Here is a 20,938-nt window from a genome sequence, read left to right as displayed (position 1 = left end):
CAAAATGGAAAAATTATTTTAAAACCATCTCAGCAAAGGAATGTTATAATTTTGTCGGAATTTTACACATGGTGCAGTTGTATGGCCAAAGTAAAATCAATCCATTCAAGCCACCGAGAGCTTTTTGATTCCTCACTCAGTGCTGTCTGCACACCAAGTCTGTTTTTCATTTTATGCAAGAAAACCAAAGAAAACGCCCACAGTTCTATGCAGCTTTTTTCTTGGCTTTTTGTTTTTTTTTGTTTGTTTTGGTTGGTTTTTTTTCATAACAATAAGGCAAACTGATTTGGAGGAAGAGGCCACACTCTTTTCACATCCAAAATACCCACCTGAAGATACATTCATCATTAGCTTTAGTAAAAGAATAGTACAAAAGTTAGATCTTATTCTTTACACAGTTGAAGAATTAAGTCTTAGATTTAATTTCACTATTCTCCCCTTCCCCCAGTGCCCCCCCACCCCACCCCGAAGCTGAAAGCTGAGTAGAAAGTACTGAACATTTAAACATGTTGCAAGAGCAGAATGAAACCAAGAGATTAAATTTCATCAGTAGGAGATTTCCCTTGACAGGGTCCCATAAGAAACAGCTACAGAACATTTGCTTAGCTGTATCCACCAAACAATTCTTTTACAAAATAATAATTAAAAAAAAAGCTACACTTTAATACACATCTACTATCAACACGGTATTTACTCAGTTCATGCCTAAAATATCCATTATCTTAAAGTGAAATATGAGAATGAGCGCACAGGTTGGGTGATTCAGTAAACTGTACACAAAACTACTAACAAACATTTTAAAAGACTTACAAAAATGGAGAATGAAACTTCTTTTCCTTTTTAATTACATATACTTACAGGTTTTCACATTTATTGGCTAAATTTTGCAGGGAGAACTTCAATTGTTAAATCTTCCAGAGGTATTTACCTCAAGCGAGAACAACACGCAGCTTTTACGCACATGGAAAATACTTTGCTGTGTATCAACCACATTTGGTTCTTTGAATGGCTTCACTGTGACTACTGAGCGCACAACCAAACTACAGCAAAGAACTGCGTATTCCCACGGGCCACTTGCGGTACGCTAACACAGATGAATTTTACTGACATTTATGGCATATTGCCATTTTACTTTTATGAAGCTGGGCAGAATTTAAACGTAAGTAATGTTTGCTAATCTGGTTTGAATAAGCACAGAGAACACTGGCAGAATGCATCTTGTACAGATTTTGAGTGCTGAACAGTTGATAATACGCTGAAGTTATATAAGAGCTTCCATGTTTAAATGTTCACCAGCAAAAAACCTTCTGCTAAAAAAAAATAAAAATAGAGGTGGTTTGTCTTCATTTGGATGTTTGCAGTAGCTTCTCACTTGGCTTAGCAAACAAGAAATGCTGTGTTTCCCTGTTATTGCATTTTCATCTTAGTTCAACTTGGTTTAGTGGGTGCCTTTAATCTGACAGTAGGCGTCCTCATTTGTACTTTTGCTTGCTGATTCTGGGCTTCAGAGGTTGCTGGTGTCTGGGCTGGATTCTGTACACCTGGAGCCTGAATCTGGGGAGATGCTGTTGTTACTACTTGCTGTTGTATCAGTTTCTGCTGGACAACCTGAGCAGTAGCAGTTGTTGCAGGAATCACCTGAACCTGCTGCTGACCTGCTGTCGTCTGAGAAAGCGTCACAGTTTGGGGTTGAGCTTGTACCTAGACATAAGGACGACAAGGCAATTACAAAAGAATAGTCTGGCATGAAACTGAACATTCATTACATTCCTGCTCTACAGAAGGCATCTTACTTACATAGACATTTGCTCTCTTGACTAACAAGCAGCTACTTCCTTGGACAAAGTAGGAAGGCTGGGAGGGATTCTGGGAACATAGGCTCTGTGGTTGCACTGAGAAACACTGTTCCGTCACATTTTCTAAAGCCTTATAAATCAGAACTAAGAGCCAAGATGCCTATAACTCAGATCTCTGCAGTGCAAATCCAAGGACGTTCCCCCCAATCCTTCACAGAAGATACATGGAAGGTACAGAAACCCATCTGGATAAACAGGAAAATTCCTCTACTGCAAAAGCAGAAGTGAGGCAACAGGAAAAAGAACCCAGGGATAGATGGAAGATCAAAAAGGTTAAATTGCTGACTCTGCACCCATATTGTGACAATAAATACAGTCACTGGGGCTTCCTACCAGTCTCTGACATCACCCTTTCAGACTCCAGCTGCCAGCCTCTATTGCCAATATAGGGTTGAATAGTTTGAACTCCATCCAGAAATCTAATTTTCATACCTCTACCCAGAGCGGAGGGGGGTCAAAAAAAATCAACATCATCTTGTTCAGAGAACAAGGTAATGAAAACTGAGCAGCTTCAGCTGCCTTTTTCAGATGCAGAAGCCAAATGAAGCTGCAAGGGCTTCTCCAGGGGGAAGCTAACTCTCAACTGATGCAAAAGGAATCCACTGGGAAACCCTAAAAATGCTGGTTAAAAGAATGCCACATACACATCAAGATGACAGTCTTAAAAATACTTACCGTGGCCTAATCCTACTGCCACTGATGTTCCTGGTGTGTGGGGGAGGGGAGCTGTTGATTTGTCTTTTTACCACAGCCTTCAACAGTCCCAGAGTTATGCCAACATCAATGACTTCTGAAAATTGAGCTTTTAATGTCCCTTGAAAAACTGCCTAGGAGCTCTTACTGACTACAGAGGACAACTCAACTTGTGCTGACTGATAACATTTCTACTCCCTGCTGTCTACCTTGCCCTTGAAGCATTCCCATCTGAGGTGTTTATCAGTCAGCTTACACCACTTTATCATCGTTTTAAGATAAACAGCCACAGATTTTATTCTGCACTAAAACACTGCTCTATAAACTGTGACAGATTAAGAGCCAATTGGCTCAGATTTTTGTGCACCGAAGGCAGTAACTTCATCGACTGTCCAAAGTTAAATCACTCCTGCCATTCAACTGCTAAGTTATGCCTGTTGCCAGCAGTCTGAACGACAGGCAGAACGTTCCAAACAGTGTTAAATAAACTGCCTGGTAGTTAGGGGAGGGGAAACGAAACCGCCTGACCTTCTCTTGCCCTAGTCCTGTCGCACCATGTTTAGAAGATACACCATACCATTCTGACTTTAAAAAGCACTTGACACAGCTTTATGAACTGGAACAAAACAACTTGTAACCCTCAATTTGTCCTAATTTTTGTAGGACAAACTCAGATGGCACTCATTAGTTCAATTATTGCTATCTTGACTATACATCACAAGAAACCAACTTTAAAAAATTCTTTCAGCTCTGGAAATTAATTTTTAAACATCTGCTTTTCAGCTGATCTACAGTGATGAACAATGCGATGCTCCACCTACCAAAGTTTTAGACTAGGGAATATACAGCAGCTGACTCAGTATTCACGGTTCATTTTTATAGAGGCGCACTTGCTATATCCTTCCGTAACACTGCCTGTGCCACACAAGGTGAAAGATACACATATTCCAAATAAATGAGCTTTCAGTAGGATCATGTTTCTAGTGCTGTATTTGATGAGCGCAAAGCCTACCTGTTGGGAAACTGAAACCATCTGCTGAATGTTGGCAACAGTAGCCTGTTGTTGGACCACTTGTGGAAGTTTTGCAACCTGTAGTGACATGAACGAAGAAAGATTTGGTCAAAATAAAAAACTGCTCACAGCAGCAAAACACCGCACCTATCAAAACTGCTACCAAGTGAAAACCTTTCCGAAGCCCTGTTCATGGTAAGATTCAGCTTGGCATTCTCAGCGATAATGAACTTTTGTAAAACTTTTTAGATCAGTGTATTGAAGAACTTAGTGGGGAAACAAAAAGGAAAAGTTCTATGTTCAATTTTAACTGTAAAATACTTGTTTCCTCCTAACTATATATAAAATTGAAGGAAGCACAGAAGTTCCAATGGGCTACATTATCTTAGATATACTTTTGAAAGAGTAAGGCTTTCAATTCTTAATCCCTTTCTTTTTCCTTAGTTAGACTGATCCAGTTGTGCAGAGAAGAAAACTGAACGGACACTTACCCTTGGCTGCCAGAGATTAGGCTGGGAGCCAGCACCAGAAAACAGGAAGAACTCTGGCTGATTTTTCCTTAGTAAACACAGTATGGAATCCCTTGCTTAATAAAAAGGACTCACTATTTTTTTCAAAGAGGAAAAGCGAACTTAGAGCTCAGGTAGCTCCTCTGACCTGCTATAAAGCCACATACTCAGCACCAATGAATTGTGAAGTCAATTTAAACAGACGTGTGACTAGAACTAATGTAAGTGGGTGCTAAAATGCTATATCACCTGTGATCTTTACAATTCTCCAGCCACTGTAGAGTTTAAAAGTGTGAACCTGTGTTACCTGTACCTGAATCTGGGCCTGCACTTGCTGCGTTCCACCTGGTTTCTGGGTTTGGGAAATTGGAGTTGTTAAGAACTGTGTTTTAATGGCAGGCTGTGTAGTGTAAGTTACTTTTTGTTGCTGCGAAGTCTGCTGCTGGGTTTGGACCGTAACCTGTTGAGCATTTATCTGCAGAAGAGAAAAAAAAGGCATCAATAACTACAAAATACATAACATGTATTTTAAAGAAGAGGTATGTAGCTAACAAAATTACATTTAATTACTGAAACAAAAATCACTTGAAGTGTTTACTGAAAAGTTCTCTCTTGTACATATACGCACACTTCATACAGTAACACTTAAAAAAACACATTGGTAGCTGATTGACATCAAAGGCAATTTTCAGGAAAAAGTATATTATGCACAAATTATATTGTAAACAGTGAAAATCTTTGAGAAATTTCCACACTTGGTTATATTAGAAGTTGACTAAAAAGAATCTTTGTTACTTAAAAAAGAAATTCCAGTTTGGAGCATGAGAAATCACAGCAAACAGCCGCCTTATTGAAAAAATTAAGCACCTGACATGGCACATCAGAAACCATTCTCTCTAGATATACTTAATATTCACCCCCAGAAATACTGACTTTCTAGGACTGTCCTTGTAATTCAAAGCTGAAGCTTTACAACCACAGAAGCATTACGCAACTCAATAGGAGAGTGAACAAGTACCTTCTGCTGCACAGTAGCTTGACTCTGTGCAACCTGAGGCTGGATAGCTTTCTGTTGCTGTGCTGCTTGATGATGCTTGAGTTTTAGAAGCTGCTGGACATGCAATGGCTGTGCAACTACTGTCTGGCCTCCTGAAAATTACAAAAATAATTAGAACTGTAAGTGTCTTCATTTTATTGATTTGTCCCAGTAATCACAGCTTGCAAATACAGATTGTGCTTTTTATAGACTTATACATCTGCATAGCTTTGGGCACTAATAACCCACTGATTTTAATGGGAATAAGACACATGATTTTGACAGCGGAGAAAAAAGCCTCATTCTGTTATCTAATGGCACAAGCAAGCTAACGTGTTCTAACAATAATCTTGCTACAGGAAAATTCTGTCCATACTACAGGAGACTTATGAAATACAAGTCCTTCTATTTCCATTTTGCATTTTAAAAAAATTATGAAATTACTGTGTCTTTATTTGAAAAAATGTATCTGCTCACCCACTCTCATGCACAGAATTAAAAAAAAAAAGCCACCCACATCTGGCTAAGGAATCATGCTAACCTCCAGATTAAATGGAGCAAATGTAATTCTCTTACCTCATTTTTGGAACAAACGGGAATGCAACCTCTATCACTTCAGTTTTTAAAAAGTGTAGTGTCCCACAGAAGACATTACTTGAAACACCCTACCTTTAAAAAAGTGAGATTTAAAATTTTATTATGTTTCAGTAAGTCTGTTGACATACCTGCTGCTTTCTGCGGTTGCCCAATGGCAACACTAATGCCTGCAACAGTAACAGGGAGCGTAGTGACTCCTGCAGATGACACAACAGCAGCTGGAACAGACACCACCGGAGGCTTTGCCAAAGCAACCTGTGCTGCTTGCGGGGTCTGGGCCTGGATCTGTCCTTGCGCTTGAAGCTGGGAAGCAGGAACACGAGTCTAAGCAGTAAGGAATGAAGATTACTGTACTGGCACAAAAAATATTTGCTACATATAACAGGTCATTATAAAGTGATAGTTGCAAATGTTTCTAAATGTAATTGTCTCTTTACAGTAATACCTACTGATACCATCTCTGAATCACAAGTGCAATTTAAAGCTATTTATGTTCAACTGTATCTTTTCTGCTGCCTAAGTAATGCAAAGGGCACTTGTGTGCGTGAATGACCAGCATCCAGTTCATTTAAACCAGCAAAGAGAATGAGTGTTTAAAACTGTTTTTGCAAAGTCAAAGGCAACTTACGAGACGAGCAACTTGCAAGTTTGTCACAGTAGTGCCTGTGAGAACTGCGCCAGGACGAGGTGCTGTAACAGCAGTGAGTTGTTGAGTTTGCTGTTGCTGCTGCACTTGTACTTGTGCTGTTTGCTGCTGTGCCCCTTGCTGTGCCTGCTGCGCTGCCTGCTGCTGGGGAAGCTGCAGTTTCTGCTTCTGCAACTTGATCAGCTGCTCCTGCAAAAATCAAGCACTTCCATAACTTCCAATATTTACATGACTACAGGAACAAAACAGAGATGAATCTGGAGCTTTAAAGGAGAAACATTCTATGACAGAGTTTAGTTAAGATCAAAGAGCTAAGAATGAAACTCCTTTACGCAATGGGTTGCCAGTGAGTAAGTAACAGTAAGCGCTTTACATCCTGACCTACTGCAGAAGTGGTGCTACTTGAAATGGCTATCACACTCACTGCCTTCATAGAATTTTAGTAGGATCAAATTTAAATGAGCTGCATTTCACTCTAGCCCCAGAAATCCGGATAGAACACACACTGCTAATGATGCTTACAGCAACAACGACAGTAACATGCCACGTTACTTCAGAAGCGTTTCCTCACCTGTGACAATTTCCCCACAGTTTTTATTTGAGCTGGAGACTGGGCTTGTGCCTGAGCCTGAATCTGTGGGACCTGCACCTGAGCAGCCTGCTGCTGCTGTTGCCTCAGAAGCTGGAAGTGAGCAGGGGTGATTGTTTTGCCTGACAGCTGGACTGTTGGTGTAGCTGTGAATAAAGAAAAAACAAAAATGCTCTGAAGTAAGATTTTCAACATTTAGTTAAATGCAATAATATCACCTGAAAAGTCAGGCTGTTCAAATGCATATTTTCTGCTCCAGCAGTTTGTGGACTAACTACAAATAACACCACATTAGCACAAACATGATGTAAAAGCAGAGTAAATAATAAAATATATGCTACTTTCTTCACAACTCTTTTTAGTTGAAGCAGTCAATTCTAGTATTTTACTTCTAGATTACTAATAATCTTTTTTAATTGTAATGCTTAGGGGCCAAGCAGCTCTCTACTGCAACACTTTATCCAGAAGTGCTGCAGAAAAATGTAACCACCTGAGAACCAACAATAAAAGAAGTTAAAAATCATAGCGCTGATCAACTGTGCTGCCAACAAATCTGGACTTTCAATATTGTGGGGCTATGGTGGTCAAGCAACCTACAGAAATTCTGGGGCCCTTTATGTAGCCTCAGAAAAAAATCCCTAAAAACATGACTATTACCTGGCGTGACTTGCGTCACCAAAGATCTTGTCTGGGTCTGCACGGGTGTTAAGTTTGTAGTTACTACCGCTGATGCTGTCACTGATGTTACTGCACGAACTCCCTGGGTAGATGCTATGGTCACCAGTTCTGTGGAAGCAGCAGGTGCTGCCGCAGTTCGCTGCTGGGTATGTACCACTTGTGCAGTTGCAGTGCCTCCCGAAGTCTGAAAAGGAACACAGTCATTCTTTCTCATAGCTTTCATACCTCATATAAAGCTACAGAAACCTCTGGAAACGGCCGATGCAATTTTAGAAACATCCATCAAAAAATGCAAAAGCACTGCAAAAGCAGAGAAGGTCTCAATCTTTCTAACACATCTATCTGTTCAGACATGCTCATAATCAGCATGCAGTTAAATCTTTTTCAACCAAGCTGATCTCCAAACCCTTAACTATATTACAGAGGTTTGGTTTTACTACCTTTCAATTTTTTGCTTTATATTCCATAGTCTTAAACCATTAAAATAATAATAAAGATCATAATTAACAAAGCACAAAACAGTTACAGGCTGGAAATCATAATGACATGATACATTGCCTATGACAGCACTTTGTCTATGAACTATTTTTAACAGTAGTATCTATTAGGCACTTTCTTCTGATTAATTGTTCCAGCGTGTTCTGGTATTTCAGTAAGGGAGAGGGTTTTGATACAGAATCACGATGCACATGAAATCTGCAAGAAGCAGAGTTTCTGATAGCATGGAAAGCTAAACAAGAAAGCAGACAGGCTGACAAACATGCAGCCAAGATCAGTCAAGGGACACAACTAGTGATGTAATGTACTTACAGTCAGCGTTCCAGGCATAACAGGTGAAGCCAGACGTTTATTGATGGGTTGAAAGGTAGCGGCAGGGACTCCCGCAACGGTGTTCACTATGACATTTCCACTCACTGTAGCTGGAAAGCAAGCCAGGATTAAATGTGAGATTCCAAAAATGAAAATTCGAATGTTCTAGCATCTCCAATACCTAGTTATAAAGTCTTCTTACCAGTCTGTATACTTGTCCCCGTAACCGCTGTTTTGATCGTGCCTGCCTATTTAGAAGACAATTGAGGTAACAGTTCAGAAAAACAGTAAAACTGAATATAGCTCTTACTCTACTATTTAACTATTTAACACAGTGCTGCATTCCAGAAGTGACAAAATAAGAATAATGCAATAAAATGCACAGATACTTCTACAGCTGTTCATTCACTCTACGTATCAACAACAATGGATGTATGTATTAGGATTCTGCCACACTAATGAGCAATGGGAGACCAGTCAAATGTTTGGTAAATACTGGTCATTTGACATCCTTGTTAGCAGAAGAAGGGAGCAGTATCTTACTCTGGCACGCCAGAGACAACTATTCACACATGAACATCACTGAGCAGTAGATACACAGCAATACTTATGGGTCAGAACCCATCCTCTGTCTCTTTCTGTAAAAGCTGTAGCATGCTTGCCCCTTCAACAGGCAAAATAAAATCACCACTGCCTGCACACAGTAGTATGCAAATTCAATTTGCTCTAAAAACAAAAGCCTCAGATCTGTCATCAGACTCATTAAAACACTCTAGATATGTGGAAGGCATAAAAACTTTGCACAATTTGCAATAAGACAACCATGGTAGATCCTGTAGGACGCAACATTCCACTTGCCTTGCAAAGGTTAATAAAGCTTTGGGTTTTAAGCTACTTTAACAAGAGTAGCTCTTACAGCTACATTCTCTTTATTATCCAAGTTGTCTGTATAAACACTGTTCACTGACTGTGTAAATGTATTTGCTCGGAGTTGATTAAATTAAAGCCTAAATTCAAAAAAGCAAAACATCTTTGCAAAGGATATGGTGGTTTTCCACCTCAGAATACCGAGATCTATTGCTACAACGATATCAACACAGTCGTAATAAATGAGCAAAAAAGAGAGAAAGAAATAGCTTTTATTTCGCTATACTGACCTAAAATTCTCACTTTCCAGAGAAAATAAAACACGCAAATATGGTACACACAGAACTGAAGTTACTACATCAGAGGCACCAAGCCCTCCCTTTCTTACCAATACTGCCGTGTTGGCCACAGTAGTTACTGCAGTCTGCACGACTGCCTGGGGCTGCTGAACTACCTGTGCCTGAGCCTGCTGCTGAGGCTGGGCTTGTGCTTGCTGCACAGCTGGTTGCTGGGCTTGCTGCTGGCCAGCTTGCTGCTGCTGAGGCTGTGGACCTGTCTGTTGCTGTGCCCTCTGCTGTTCAGCCAAAGCCTAGGAAATCAAAGTGTGAGCTTCACAGTCTTAAAACAGTCCATGTGACAAGCAGGATGTATTTTTTTAAAAACAAAAACAACACACAAAACCCCTTTAATTCTAAGCATGTATTATATGTGTGTGTACAAAGACAGCATACTAATCTGTCTTCACTATAACTCTCTAACTCCAAGTTACACAACCTAACTACTTTCAAACTACAAGCTATATTCATGGTTATATGGCTTAGAGCACAGCACAAATGATTTACCATTAACGAGCAAGGACAAGTATCTCTTCCTGAATAATATATGAAAGAAGGCTACAGAATGGTCAAGAATAAAACAAGGTTTTTACATGTCTTTAATATATTTTCTAAGAAGATGCTTCTAAACAACAGCTATGAGTGTGACAATACAGGCCCAAGGAAGGTCCCACTTTGGACCTTGGATATCTAAACCCCAGTTTGTGAACAACTTGCAGCTGCTCGTAGTATCTACTGTACGACTAAACTTCTCCCAGAAAGCAGCTTTTCTCATACTTCCTCTGTTGTCTAGTCTTTCAATTACTGCAGTCATACGTATAGCTGAGATGGAGACCATACCTTTTTCTCTTTTGCAATACGTTCTGCTCGGAGCGATGCAACTTGAATTGGAGGAAGTGGCTTATCATAGTTGATTCCACTAGAAACAATGATAAGACAAAGCACACAATCATTAAAAGTAAGTTTAAAAAGCTTAAGAAAGAAAAAAGTTCTTTTACGCAATTCAGAACTCCTTTAAGACAGAGAGCACCCACCTTTCTGCAAGCACTGATGCATGCTTTGGATTCTTCTGGAAAGGATTCATGCCAAGTCTGAAATTGAGCAAAACTGTATTACTGAAGACAAAAAACTTTAAAATAGTATTTAATTTCACATGTTTTAGCAGATGACACTGCAGTTTTGGTGAAGTTTACATGATATTCCCACCAGTACTGGAGCCTGCATATAGACAGACATTTTAAGACAGACTCAAAGTAAATATTAAATGAGTAGAGAAGAAGTTACTGCAGGAATATACATAGAAAGCAATGTACTACTGAACAGCACAGACATCAAAATATCTACAATTCAGACAAATGGAAAGTGTAGTTCATAAACTAGACTAAAAAAACCCAACAAAAATAACAGAGTGCTCTTCTGCTCTTAATCACACAAAACAAATTCACACAGTGAGTAACAGCTAACCCAAACACATGAACTATGAAGGCGTTCCAGTAACAGGAGGCCAGGACACAAGGAAAGAGATCAAGAACAGAGAAACAGAACAGCAGTTTGAAACAGAGTGTAAAATAACTGAGCTGCAAGTTCTGGAAACAGTTCCAGTTTCCAGAAGATCTGTGGAGACAGGGAGATTGCATGATCCCAGTTAAACTTACAGAGGTTTGATAGGTGGACTCCTTTTCCCTGCAATCATTTTCATCATCTCAAAGTGATTAGTATAAAGTTGCGTATGGGTTGCACCCTCATCTTGAGCGTATATCTGATTGGTACGAAGTGGGCGACTGTTTTTAGTCTAAAAAATGAAAACAAACCAACTTTCAATTGCGAACACACCCACACAGCATTCTGTCTAAACACATGGTGCGCTTGTAGGTTATTTAAAAACGTACTCCAACATAGCTATCACAGACTGGTTTCTGCCTTGTGCCACTGATAACTTACTGTTACACAAAACTATGGGAAATATATAAAGAAAGAGCAAAATAAGGAGCAGTTCTCACGGTCACACTGGCATCAGCACTTGGGGACATACAAAATAGCAAACTCGAATTTGAAAAAGAATCTTTGCTTTAGTTTAGATTTCGCAAGTTTAATTCAGTACCCAAACCAAGAGCCCATTAGTTTATAGTTATGCATAGCGCACATAATAAAATAAAACCATCACTGCACTGCTCTCCCAACAAAGCTATGTTAACATTCAGCACACCATGCCATTCTAACATTTGGCTTCTCCTAAGCAGAAACTGCCAGTCAGGGACAAACCTGCTTATTAGTCAGAGAATGGGACTACAGTCAGAAGTTCTAGATTGTCTAATCAGTTCTGCCATTAAATTGCTGTGTGGTTTGGAAGAAGTTGTTTATAATCATGGAATTTATTTTTGTTTCTGTAGCATACTATCATCCACATTTACTAAAAGGTGCTTCAAGCATTAAATTCACTATATATTTGTAATCCACTTAGACTCTAGCATGAAGTACATTCTTAAAGATCTTAAGTACCATCATAATAATCAAGATAAGTTACATGGTTGTTGTTAGGTGGAAAAATACCCACTACAGTTTAAGTGAAATCACAAACTTTGTGCATGACTTAAAATTTATCTATCAAATCCAAAAGCTGAAGTCTGGTGTCAATCCACTGTATCAACAAAGAAAGGAAAAATAAATTTGGAATTTTAATTAATGTTTCAGAACTCAAGTAACACTCGACATGGATCTCATATGAATTATCTGCCCACCTCCATTGCTGCTAAATACCACAGTGTCTAGATTTGATTTTGAAAGAATACCAATGCACACCTTATAAATACTTTTTGTCTTCTTTTTAGGATTAGCTTCGTACATTAGCTGTAAAATAAGAAGGAAAGTTAGATGATCTTTTGTGGAAGATTTCGTTCAGGTGCTTTTTCTTTTCACAGAAATCACATAAAATAAGTGGAAATCCTGATGAGGATAATTTTATAATCTTTTAAAAGTTATTTATTTACACTGTTGAAACATTTAACAAAAAACAAGTGTTTACAGAGATAAGGAAAAAAAACTCTACAAACTTAAGGTAAAAAAAAAAGACGCATCATTCTATGTCAACTCACCTTTCCTTCTTCCCTTGGAATAATGACATTTTCATATCTGTTTCGGCATTGTTTTGGTGAGCGATAGACTCTGCTGCATGAATTAACAACGTCACTAACAAGGTCCCAATTGGGAGTGTGTGCTGGCGATACAACAGCAAGATTTAAAGGAAGCTCCAGCAGCTGCTTCACTGCCTACAAAAGATAAAAGTACAAAAGCTTCAGATGACAAATCATTGCAATCTTCCAAACCTACCCTTATCCGCATGTGTCCACACACTGTTACTACAATGATACAGATAGCTTCGGGCTCAGGCTATGGGTTCACCTATGCTGACAGAGAATAAATGAGCATAAAATGCCATTACGCAGACTGACAGGCACAAAAACACTTGGAGATTGGTGAAAGAGGAACAGAGAGCTGCCATTCCACTACTGCTCTCTTCTCACAGGTGGGGAGAGCCTTAGCTGCGTTATCCACTGTCCAGCCAGCGCAGCTAATCTGAGACACAATAGTAAGTGATCTCTACAACAAAAATGGGACTTAATTGTGCCTTTTGTAGTTTAACCTTTAATTTACCCTTAGAGGAGCACAAACGATAGGCAATCTGTTCCGAGTTATGTCAGCAAATGCCAAACTAGCCATTAAGAATTAGAAATAACCCTGAAGAGAGAGAAGTGCAGAAAAAGCCATTTCTGAAATTAGAAGCAAAAACACAATAAATCACAGCAGAAAGTGCAGGGATCATCTGACCTGCAGAAGTGCCCAGTCTTCACTTATCAACCACTCTGGATTATCCTGTCCAGCTTCAGCAGCTGGTTTGACAAGGGTTGGCAAAGGCTTTGCGAACTGTGTTTGTTGTTTTAACAAGATGTTTTTCTTTTGCTCTTTGCCCTCTCGGCGCATTTTCAACATTCCCGGAGTTGCTCTATCGAAAAGTGAACGAGGTGGAATAACTGCCTCTCCATGACGTTGCTTTTTCTTCCTACCTGCAGCTAAGACAAAAGAAAAAACACATTTTTTGGTAAAATTTTGGTAAAAGTTACTCCCATTCTTTGATTCCTCTGCTACTTACAGACACAAAATGCTCCTACTTGTGTACAGCGTATTCCCCACTGCCTCTTAAAAGCGTACTGTTGGTAACTCAACACAGCCTGGTATAAAGTAAGATCAGCCTTGTCCTAACTCATTTAACAGAATGCTTGTTTTCTAAAGTTGTCCTTTCAAAAACACCCGTATATCTAAATAGAAAGACACACTGTAAGAACGGGGGCTTCCAGCGGTTGTATTGCTTCAAGACAGCAGTGAAACAAGATTTTTCATCTCTTCAAACCTGCAAATTTGATCTTTACTGGACGAGACATGCAGGAAGTATGAAAAAAACAACTGATTTTTTCAGCTCAGCAATAAATCTCAGGACAGTTCTGAACAAACACTTACCAGATGGATCTGTTTTGTGTCGTTTACGCTCCTTCCTGACATACACTGGAGGCAACTTTGATTCTGGAATAGGGGTGGTATCATACATCAGGCACATAACAGAATCTATGTAGATATCATTGTCATCCTGAGGGGGAGTGGGAGGAGTCCAAAGCTGCACAGAACAAAGTTTGTAGTTACTGCAGTTATCAACTTTCTACAGATTTTATGTTTAAAAAAAAAAGCGCCTCTTTAGGCCATGTGGTGTTACTTTTACTTACTGGCATTATTTCAGTTTGTCCATCTGGGCCTTCATAGACATACTCCTACAGAGCAATAAGAGAATACAATTCAAATGATCCAACTGAACTCTGAAGGAAACGATGTTCTCAGAATATTGTAATGTATCTATTAAGAAAAACAAGACTAATCAGAAATTACTTTGTTGTATGCATCCTCCCGAGTGTAGGTTAGAAGTTCCTCTTCATCCTCCCAAAGCATTTTTTGCTCTTTTTCCTTTAACTCCTTCATGTGCTGGACTTCCCATGCCTTCTTTGCAGTTTTCAATTCCATCTAGATGAAAATCAAACTCCTTATAAACTTTACGCAATAACAGACACTGGATTAGAAGTTATCAATCTGTATTTTTATGGACAAACTCCTTGAACTTCGACATTTTCAGGCACAGAAATCTTATAGCAATTTCTTAACAGACACTTTCACAATCATTTAGAAGAGATTTTTTGGTCTCTGTTGAGGCTCTTTAAACCCTCAAATTAAAGCAAGCTCAGAATTTCAGTCAAACAATCCAGACAGCCAGAACACAGCTCCTTTACCCAAATAAGCAGGCTCACTGAAATGAAAGAATTTTTTTCCCCAGGTAACGATGGAGTACAACAAATATTTGCTGAGCTGTGCTGAAGAATGTCACTCCCATTTTATAGAAACAAAACTAAGAACTGACATCTGCTTAAACCAAGAGAATCCCAAAATAATAAGCTCTCTGTAAGGCATTCCAGTGTTCATAAAGTAGAGCAAGAGAAGATCACAGAAGTACCTATGATATATACCACGTCATTGGAAAAAACTTCCACTTCACACTGAAAATATAACCCTGCTCGTACATACTGTGACAGAACATGGAAAAGAAAGATTTGTTGTTTTACCTCATTCAATCGTGGCTCATTCTCATCAACTGAAACGTGGAAGAGCTCTAAATAATTCAAAGCATACTTCTCAATTGGAGTAAGCTGAGAAAACGTATCAAGGGAAAAAAAGTTAATATTGAGGATAATAAAAGAAAACTGAAGGGGAGTGTATCGAAGTCCTCCTTAAGAATAAACACCCTAACATCTTAAGTCAGCAGGAGATCTGACATCCATTTAATTGGAGTATGAATCCCATAGACAAAAAGTTGTTCTAAGGCCAGACTGCAAAGAAATTGAAGTATTTGAACTAAATATTAATTTTTAGCTAAATGTTCATGGAAAGTCATGGTACCTGATCCACAACAGCAACTAGCTCCTGCAGCTGCGAAGGCTCTTCATTGTATTTTGTCTCACAGAGCTCCGAGATTAAAGGTTCCATGCTTGACTCGGATCCTATTTCTTGTATGCAATCATTTGACTCCTCATCCTCTTGTTCAATACTGTTGAGAGCCTTTCAGAAAGACATATTTTAAAAATAATGAAGACTTCAAAAGTATTGAAAGAAACCACATCAGAAGTTCACTGAAATCCCACACAAATTTCTGGCGTAAGTCTCTGCTGAGGCAAGAGAAAGAGCTCCCAGAAAGCGTATAACAAATCTCTGGGCTTTTGAAAGTTTTGTTACACGGAAAATAACATAAAACTACCACAAAGAGCCTGACAGAATTTACCCAAATAAAAAAAGATAAGGCAGCTGTTTAATACTAATGTTGCACAGTCGTATCTTTAAGGCACGCATTAATAATTACCTCTATGAATGGTCTTGCAACTTTAGGTGAAATATTTTCTGCTGGAGATGGCTCTTGAGAAAGTACTACAAATTCTTCTGCTTTCACTCTAAATCCAGAATCCTCCATAGGAGAATGAACCTCAAATAACTCCTGAATTGTTTGCTTGGTAAGTAAAAGGAAAAAAAACGAATAATTACATTCAGCTTTCAGGATCATTGTATTGTTTTATTTAACTTTGAACTAGCTCAGGTTCAAGTGACCTTATAAACTATGGACTGACTAAAGAAGAAATAAACCTCTATCTGTCATTTCTGGAAAATTCTCCATTTTCTCTTCTGAACTTTCTCTTGTAGGGCTACAGAGTAGAATAAAGTGTTGAAAGTTCATTTATAGGGAAGTCAGAAATACAAAGTCTCATCCTGCACCACCATACTGGGAGCGCCAGAAGGGAACGGACTAGCTTCATCACTGCAGTCGCTGTCTGGTGCATCTTCAGAAGAGTAACTGAGCGCCTAACTCATTAAATACCAAAACTTTATATTTCACGCTTTTGAAATTGTTGAAACCTTCATCCCTAGAAGCTTTACAGAATTTTGCAGCAAGGTGCAAGAAATCAGAATATATTAAGACACTTAGGTGATGCCTGTGCATCACTATGCAGATAACAGAACAAAAGCAGATGAAAAGCCTTTGAGAGAATGTGGCCCTAACACCTAGAGTTCAAGCAATCATGAAATCTAATATGCCTACCTACCAATTCTAGCCCAAACAGATGGCTGCTGAACAGTTATTAAACTCTCCAACACAAATGCTTAAATTTATTAAACATTGCAATACAGGTATTTCAACATTTTGAATATTAACTTACTTGTGTTAAAAAGGCCATTGAATAGTCATTTCCCTGAGCAGCTACTTCTCTGATCAAGTCCTTTGTGCCATTTTTCAAAAGCTTCTCTTCCACAGAATTACCACTGACAAGCCTAAACAAAAAAAAAGAAAAAAAAAAAAAGAGAAAACTAATAGAAATCTGATAAGTCATTTCCAAAACAGCTTTCAGAAACAAAAAAAGAAATTGCCCTTAGAAAGTAACAATGAACTCTTAAAATGTGGTGGTTTATGGGGTGTTTTTTTAGTTCTGGTACAGGCCCAGAACACAACACATACTGCTACCACCTCTACTTAGAAGCTTTCTTTTAACAATTAGTATAACTTAGAAATAAAATAAAATAGAAAAAAAAATCAAAAAACATCTCACTTAAAAAAACCCATGTAAACTAACATCAAAAAAAACCCATGCAGGTATAATTCATTCATTACATCTGGTGTTAAGACAGACTACATTTTCATATGATAACCTGGCACCTTTTTATTGAAGTGAGATGAAGTTTTCAGCAGTTTCCACTTTATTTCAGATCATAGAGTAGCACTATCTGGATTAACCTTACATTAAAGCATGTTAAAGAGCAGTTGGATCTGTAACCATCACCTGTATATATGGATATCTTTACATCTCCCAATTCTGTCACACCATTCCTGAGCTTTTGCATCCATCACTGGGTTTAGATCGTTGTCGTAGAACACAACAGTGTCTGCCTCAACAAGACTGACTCCAGTGGAACGACTGTGAGAGGAAAGGATGGCACAGAAGATGCGCTTGTCTCTGTTGAAAATTTTCATCAGCTCCTACAAAAACAAATCAGCAAGGAGTAAATAAACCACACACCAAGATAAAAATACCAAACCAAATTCACTACAGCCTAACAAAAACCAGACAAAAACAAGTTAGGTGTTTCAAAACAAGTAAGGAACAAGGCAAATGTCCTTCCCCTGCTGTAGCACGTAAAAGCCTGAGCAGCACATATTGCTGTACCAGTGGACAACTGTTAGGGCAGACTTACCTGCCGTTGTTCATGGTTAGCATATTCATCAATCCTCACAAATGTGAGGAAATGGAAATTCAGGAACAATTCCAGTATGTCCAACATCAGAATCATCTGTGACAAAATCAGCACACGGCGCCCTTCAGATTTCAACTTCTGAAGCAAGACGGCAAGAGCTTCTAATTTTCCTATATTTCAAAGACGAAAACCAATAATGTTTTTATACAGAAATCCCATTCCTGTGCAGCAGGAAATTACTGAAGTATTATCCCCAAATGTCCTCCTTTACCTGAGTCATACTGCACCAGCCGGAGGTCAGGGAACTGCAGCAAGTGAGGAGTTGTAATCTGTTGCAACTGATGCAAGTGCGGAGCTGCCTTCTGCCTAAGACTGTGCTTAAGGAGTTTCAGTCTGTGACTATATAAGGGGGGAGGATTTGCCACATACAAACACGGAGGAGCAGCAACTGCAGCTGGCAACACGAAGAGAGCCCTGTGAAAAGCATCAAAACAAGGGAATACCAGTTTAAAAAGTTACACACAAAATTATCATCTGCAGCAATAATTTTAAGCCTGACAACCATGTAATTTCACACTATTACCCAACTACTTTAACAAAGTGACACAGTAAACACTGCACGCCTTCAAAGTGTTAATATTCTCTATCTCCCTTTGCTTTTTGGGTTTTTTTTTTTGTCTGCTTTGATGATAGCTTCTGTTAAGGTTTTTGCACTGTGACCACTGTATTCAGTCACTGGAGCTCAAACACAAGAAAACACCCATCATACCAAACTTAGTAAAAGCAACTCAAAAAAGTTCGAGTTCTTCCAGTTGCATTTCATGTTTCCAGAATACTGCAGTTATTGCTCTGCACAAAGTCCACTAAACATCAGGTTTAACCAAACTACCTTTTGCCCTATATCTCTGTGTCTTATTAGTTGGGTCCAAAAGGTATAAATCGGAAGTAAATCCAAAGCATAACAATGTAAGCTGAAGTATGGTCAGCTGATTTTGGGCTTGAAATATTAGGAATGAGCACTGAAAACTCTTATTAAGAAGATCCTAAAAGAAACAGAAGTGACTGTTACTTTTTATGTTCATACTGCACATCATTTACTGCTAAATAAATCAGTCTGAATCTAACAAGCTCATGAACAGAAGCTTTTTTGAAAAGGAGTGTTTAAAAATAACTAAATGTGGCAAAGACTTACAAGGCAGTCACACGTTACCTGTTAACAACATCCTTCAGAGATTCTTGTTGCTGAACCAAAGTCAGGATCATTTCTTGCAAGGGGTTACTTGGGCCTCCAGAGGCACTTGAAGAAAGGCAACAGTTCACAAAGCCAGCCCACCTCCAACTGTTGATTTCACGGGAAGACGGCTGAGAGGGCCTCCTTCCACCAGCCAAAGAACAAACACTCAGCAAGTCTCTGCCATACATCGGGGCCCGTGAACAACGGCGCTCATTGCCAGAAAATATTCTGTCCAGGCGCTCCTTCAAAAGCCGGCTCTTTTCTTCGTATGTTTCCTTCACCAAGAAAAGTTAAACAAAACATTTGCTGCTCATCACAATCACTTAGAAATCTGAGTTTCTTTATAATGAAGCTATCGGGATCAGAGTACTCTGTGCTTTATAGCACCGACATCCTAGATTATAGCAACTACTAAGACAAATCACAAAAGGTGTAAATTTCAGATAAAATTTGAACACTATACCTAAATTCAATTCATATTAAAGAGTCAATTCTATCTTGGTTTAGTATCTTCTTCCTTTTTTTAAAGTATATTTTCATCGTTTTGGAAATAAAAATTAATCATTCATATCTGAGACCTTTCAATCAATATTGACAAGGTGCAGGTTCTTGCACAGTTTAACATATACTTGATGTTTCCCTATGCTTTATAGGTTGCTTGAGTTGTCTTATCTAAAAATTTGTTAAGATTATAAATCTACTAAAACTTGCCCAACTGCCTTTGTGTTCAAAACACAGAAAATCTTATGATTCTGTTATTTATGCATTACTACATAACTACAATATATTACGGTTACAAGAACCTGCTGCTACCCACAGCACAAGCAAGCTGTTAACTCTTTTATACAACAGAATTTATTTTAAACTATGGATTACAGATGAAAATACATCGGATCTGTCTAAACACTAACAAAATTTAGGGGGTTTACCTACTCTGTAATCACCTAAATTCCTAATTTATGCCAGCTTTGTAAATTATAACTTCCAACTATTACACGGATTTAGTATCAATCCTAAAAAGTTGTGTTTCTGTAAGAAAATAAAAATTAAGTACCTGCGATTGTCCAAGTGTAGGTGCTGGTTTTAATGCTGATCCCATGTCACCAGACGACAAATTAGTAACTGCAGTTCTACCTGGAATACAAACTGAGGATAAACCTTGTGTTTACATATTTATTCTTCTGAAGACTGGTTTCATTTATTATTTTCAGTAAGTAGACATTTCATAGCTGTAACACATCATAATTGCAGACAAATTTTTAGTCTAAATGTCCACTGAGTATTGCAAATCTGTACTTTGTTACACAACATACATCTGACATATTTACACTAACATTTTCACAAAAATCCAAGATAAACCAATGGAATTTTACTTTTACTTTGCACGAAGACCTGCTGCATTCAAAATGTCATGTATAGGGCAATAGGTATTAACATTTAGAAATTGCACTCTAAATCAGGAAAAGATTGTTCTAATTTGTCTTAAACAAATAATTTAAGATTTTTCAGAAGACACATGAATTCAGTGTATCTACAAACTGATGAAACTGTATGATGGAATCTCACAGAAGCATTCTTGCAAATTCAACCACTCACAGATGTTTTCCCAGACAGCTAACTAAACTGTAAGAACATTACACTCAAGTAAACTAATCGAAAAAACAGTAATACCATTCACATACTAGCAGCCTAACTGTGCAGCAGTTACTCTCTTGACAGGATATATAGGTTCCTACCCCAGCCAGAAT

At 38.5% G+C, this 20,938-nt stretch overlaps 1 protein-coding gene across 8 annotated transcripts in view; it reads right to left on the bottom strand.

Moving 5' to 3' along the window:
* Window positions 1-523: 523 nt before the first annotated feature.
* The window catches only part of LOC308070174 (E1A-binding protein p400-like), a 49,818-nt gene continuing 29,403 nt past the window's right edge, over window positions 524-20,938 (bottom strand). For 3 of the 8 annotated variants that reach the window (XM_080403693.1, XM_080403700.1, XM_080403699.1), the window contains 29 exons: window positions 20,245-20,336; window positions 19,167-19,465; window positions 18,228-18,430; window positions 17,957-18,126; window positions 17,545-17,741; window positions 16,927-17,038; window positions 16,077-16,220; window positions 15,620-15,778; window positions 15,286-15,369; window positions 14,561-14,692; window positions 14,401-14,445; window positions 14,141-14,294; window positions 13,454-13,695; window positions 12,721-12,894; window positions 12,428-12,475; window positions 11,284-11,420; window positions 10,663-10,719; window positions 10,469-10,547; window positions 9,682-9,882; window positions 8,629-8,674; window positions 8,427-8,536; window positions 7,596-7,800; window positions 6,921-7,084; window positions 6,332-6,538; window positions 5,832-6,027; window positions 5,089-5,219; window positions 4,378-4,545; window positions 3,562-3,639; window positions 524-1,701 (listed from right to left, as the gene is read on the bottom strand). In XM_080403693.1, the coding sequence (XP_080259819.1) occupies window positions 1,429-1,701; window positions 3,562-3,639; window positions 4,378-4,545; window positions 5,089-5,219; window positions 5,832-6,027; window positions 6,332-6,538; window positions 6,921-7,084; window positions 7,596-7,800; window positions 8,427-8,536; window positions 8,629-8,674; window positions 9,682-9,882; window positions 10,469-10,547; window positions 10,663-10,719; window positions 11,284-11,420; window positions 12,428-12,475; window positions 12,721-12,894; window positions 13,454-13,695; window positions 14,141-14,294; window positions 14,401-14,445; window positions 14,561-14,692; window positions 15,286-15,369; window positions 15,620-15,778; window positions 16,077-16,220; window positions 16,927-17,038; window positions 17,545-17,741; window positions 17,957-18,126; window positions 18,228-18,430; window positions 19,167-19,465; window positions 20,245-20,336 (4,307 nt within the window). In that variant the 3' untranslated portion in view covers window positions 524-1,428. The remainder of the gene's footprint in view (window positions 1,702-3,561; window positions 3,640-4,377; window positions 4,546-5,088; window positions 5,220-5,831; window positions 6,028-6,331; window positions 6,539-6,920; window positions 7,085-7,595; window positions 7,801-8,426; window positions 8,537-8,628; window positions 8,675-9,681; window positions 9,883-10,468; window positions 10,548-10,662; window positions 10,720-11,283; window positions 11,421-12,427; window positions 12,476-12,720; window positions 12,895-13,453; window positions 13,696-14,140; window positions 14,295-14,400; window positions 14,446-14,560; window positions 14,693-15,285; window positions 15,370-15,619; window positions 15,779-16,076; window positions 16,221-16,926; window positions 17,039-17,544; window positions 17,742-17,956; window positions 18,127-18,227; window positions 18,431-19,166; window positions 19,466-20,244; window positions 20,337-20,938) is intronic. The other 5 variants (XM_080403696.1, XM_080403698.1, XM_080403694.1 and 2 more) reach the window with 5 other exon arrangements.

Source organism: Falco punctatus (genome assembly GCF_963210335.1).
Source record: "Falco punctatus genome assembly, chromosome: 1".
Classification (NCBI taxonomy): domain Eukaryota; kingdom Metazoa; phylum Chordata; class Aves; order Falconiformes; family Falconidae; genus Falco; species Falco punctatus.
Note: the sequence above shows the minus strand (reverse complement) of the source record. Positions and strands in the feature narration are given on the sequence as shown.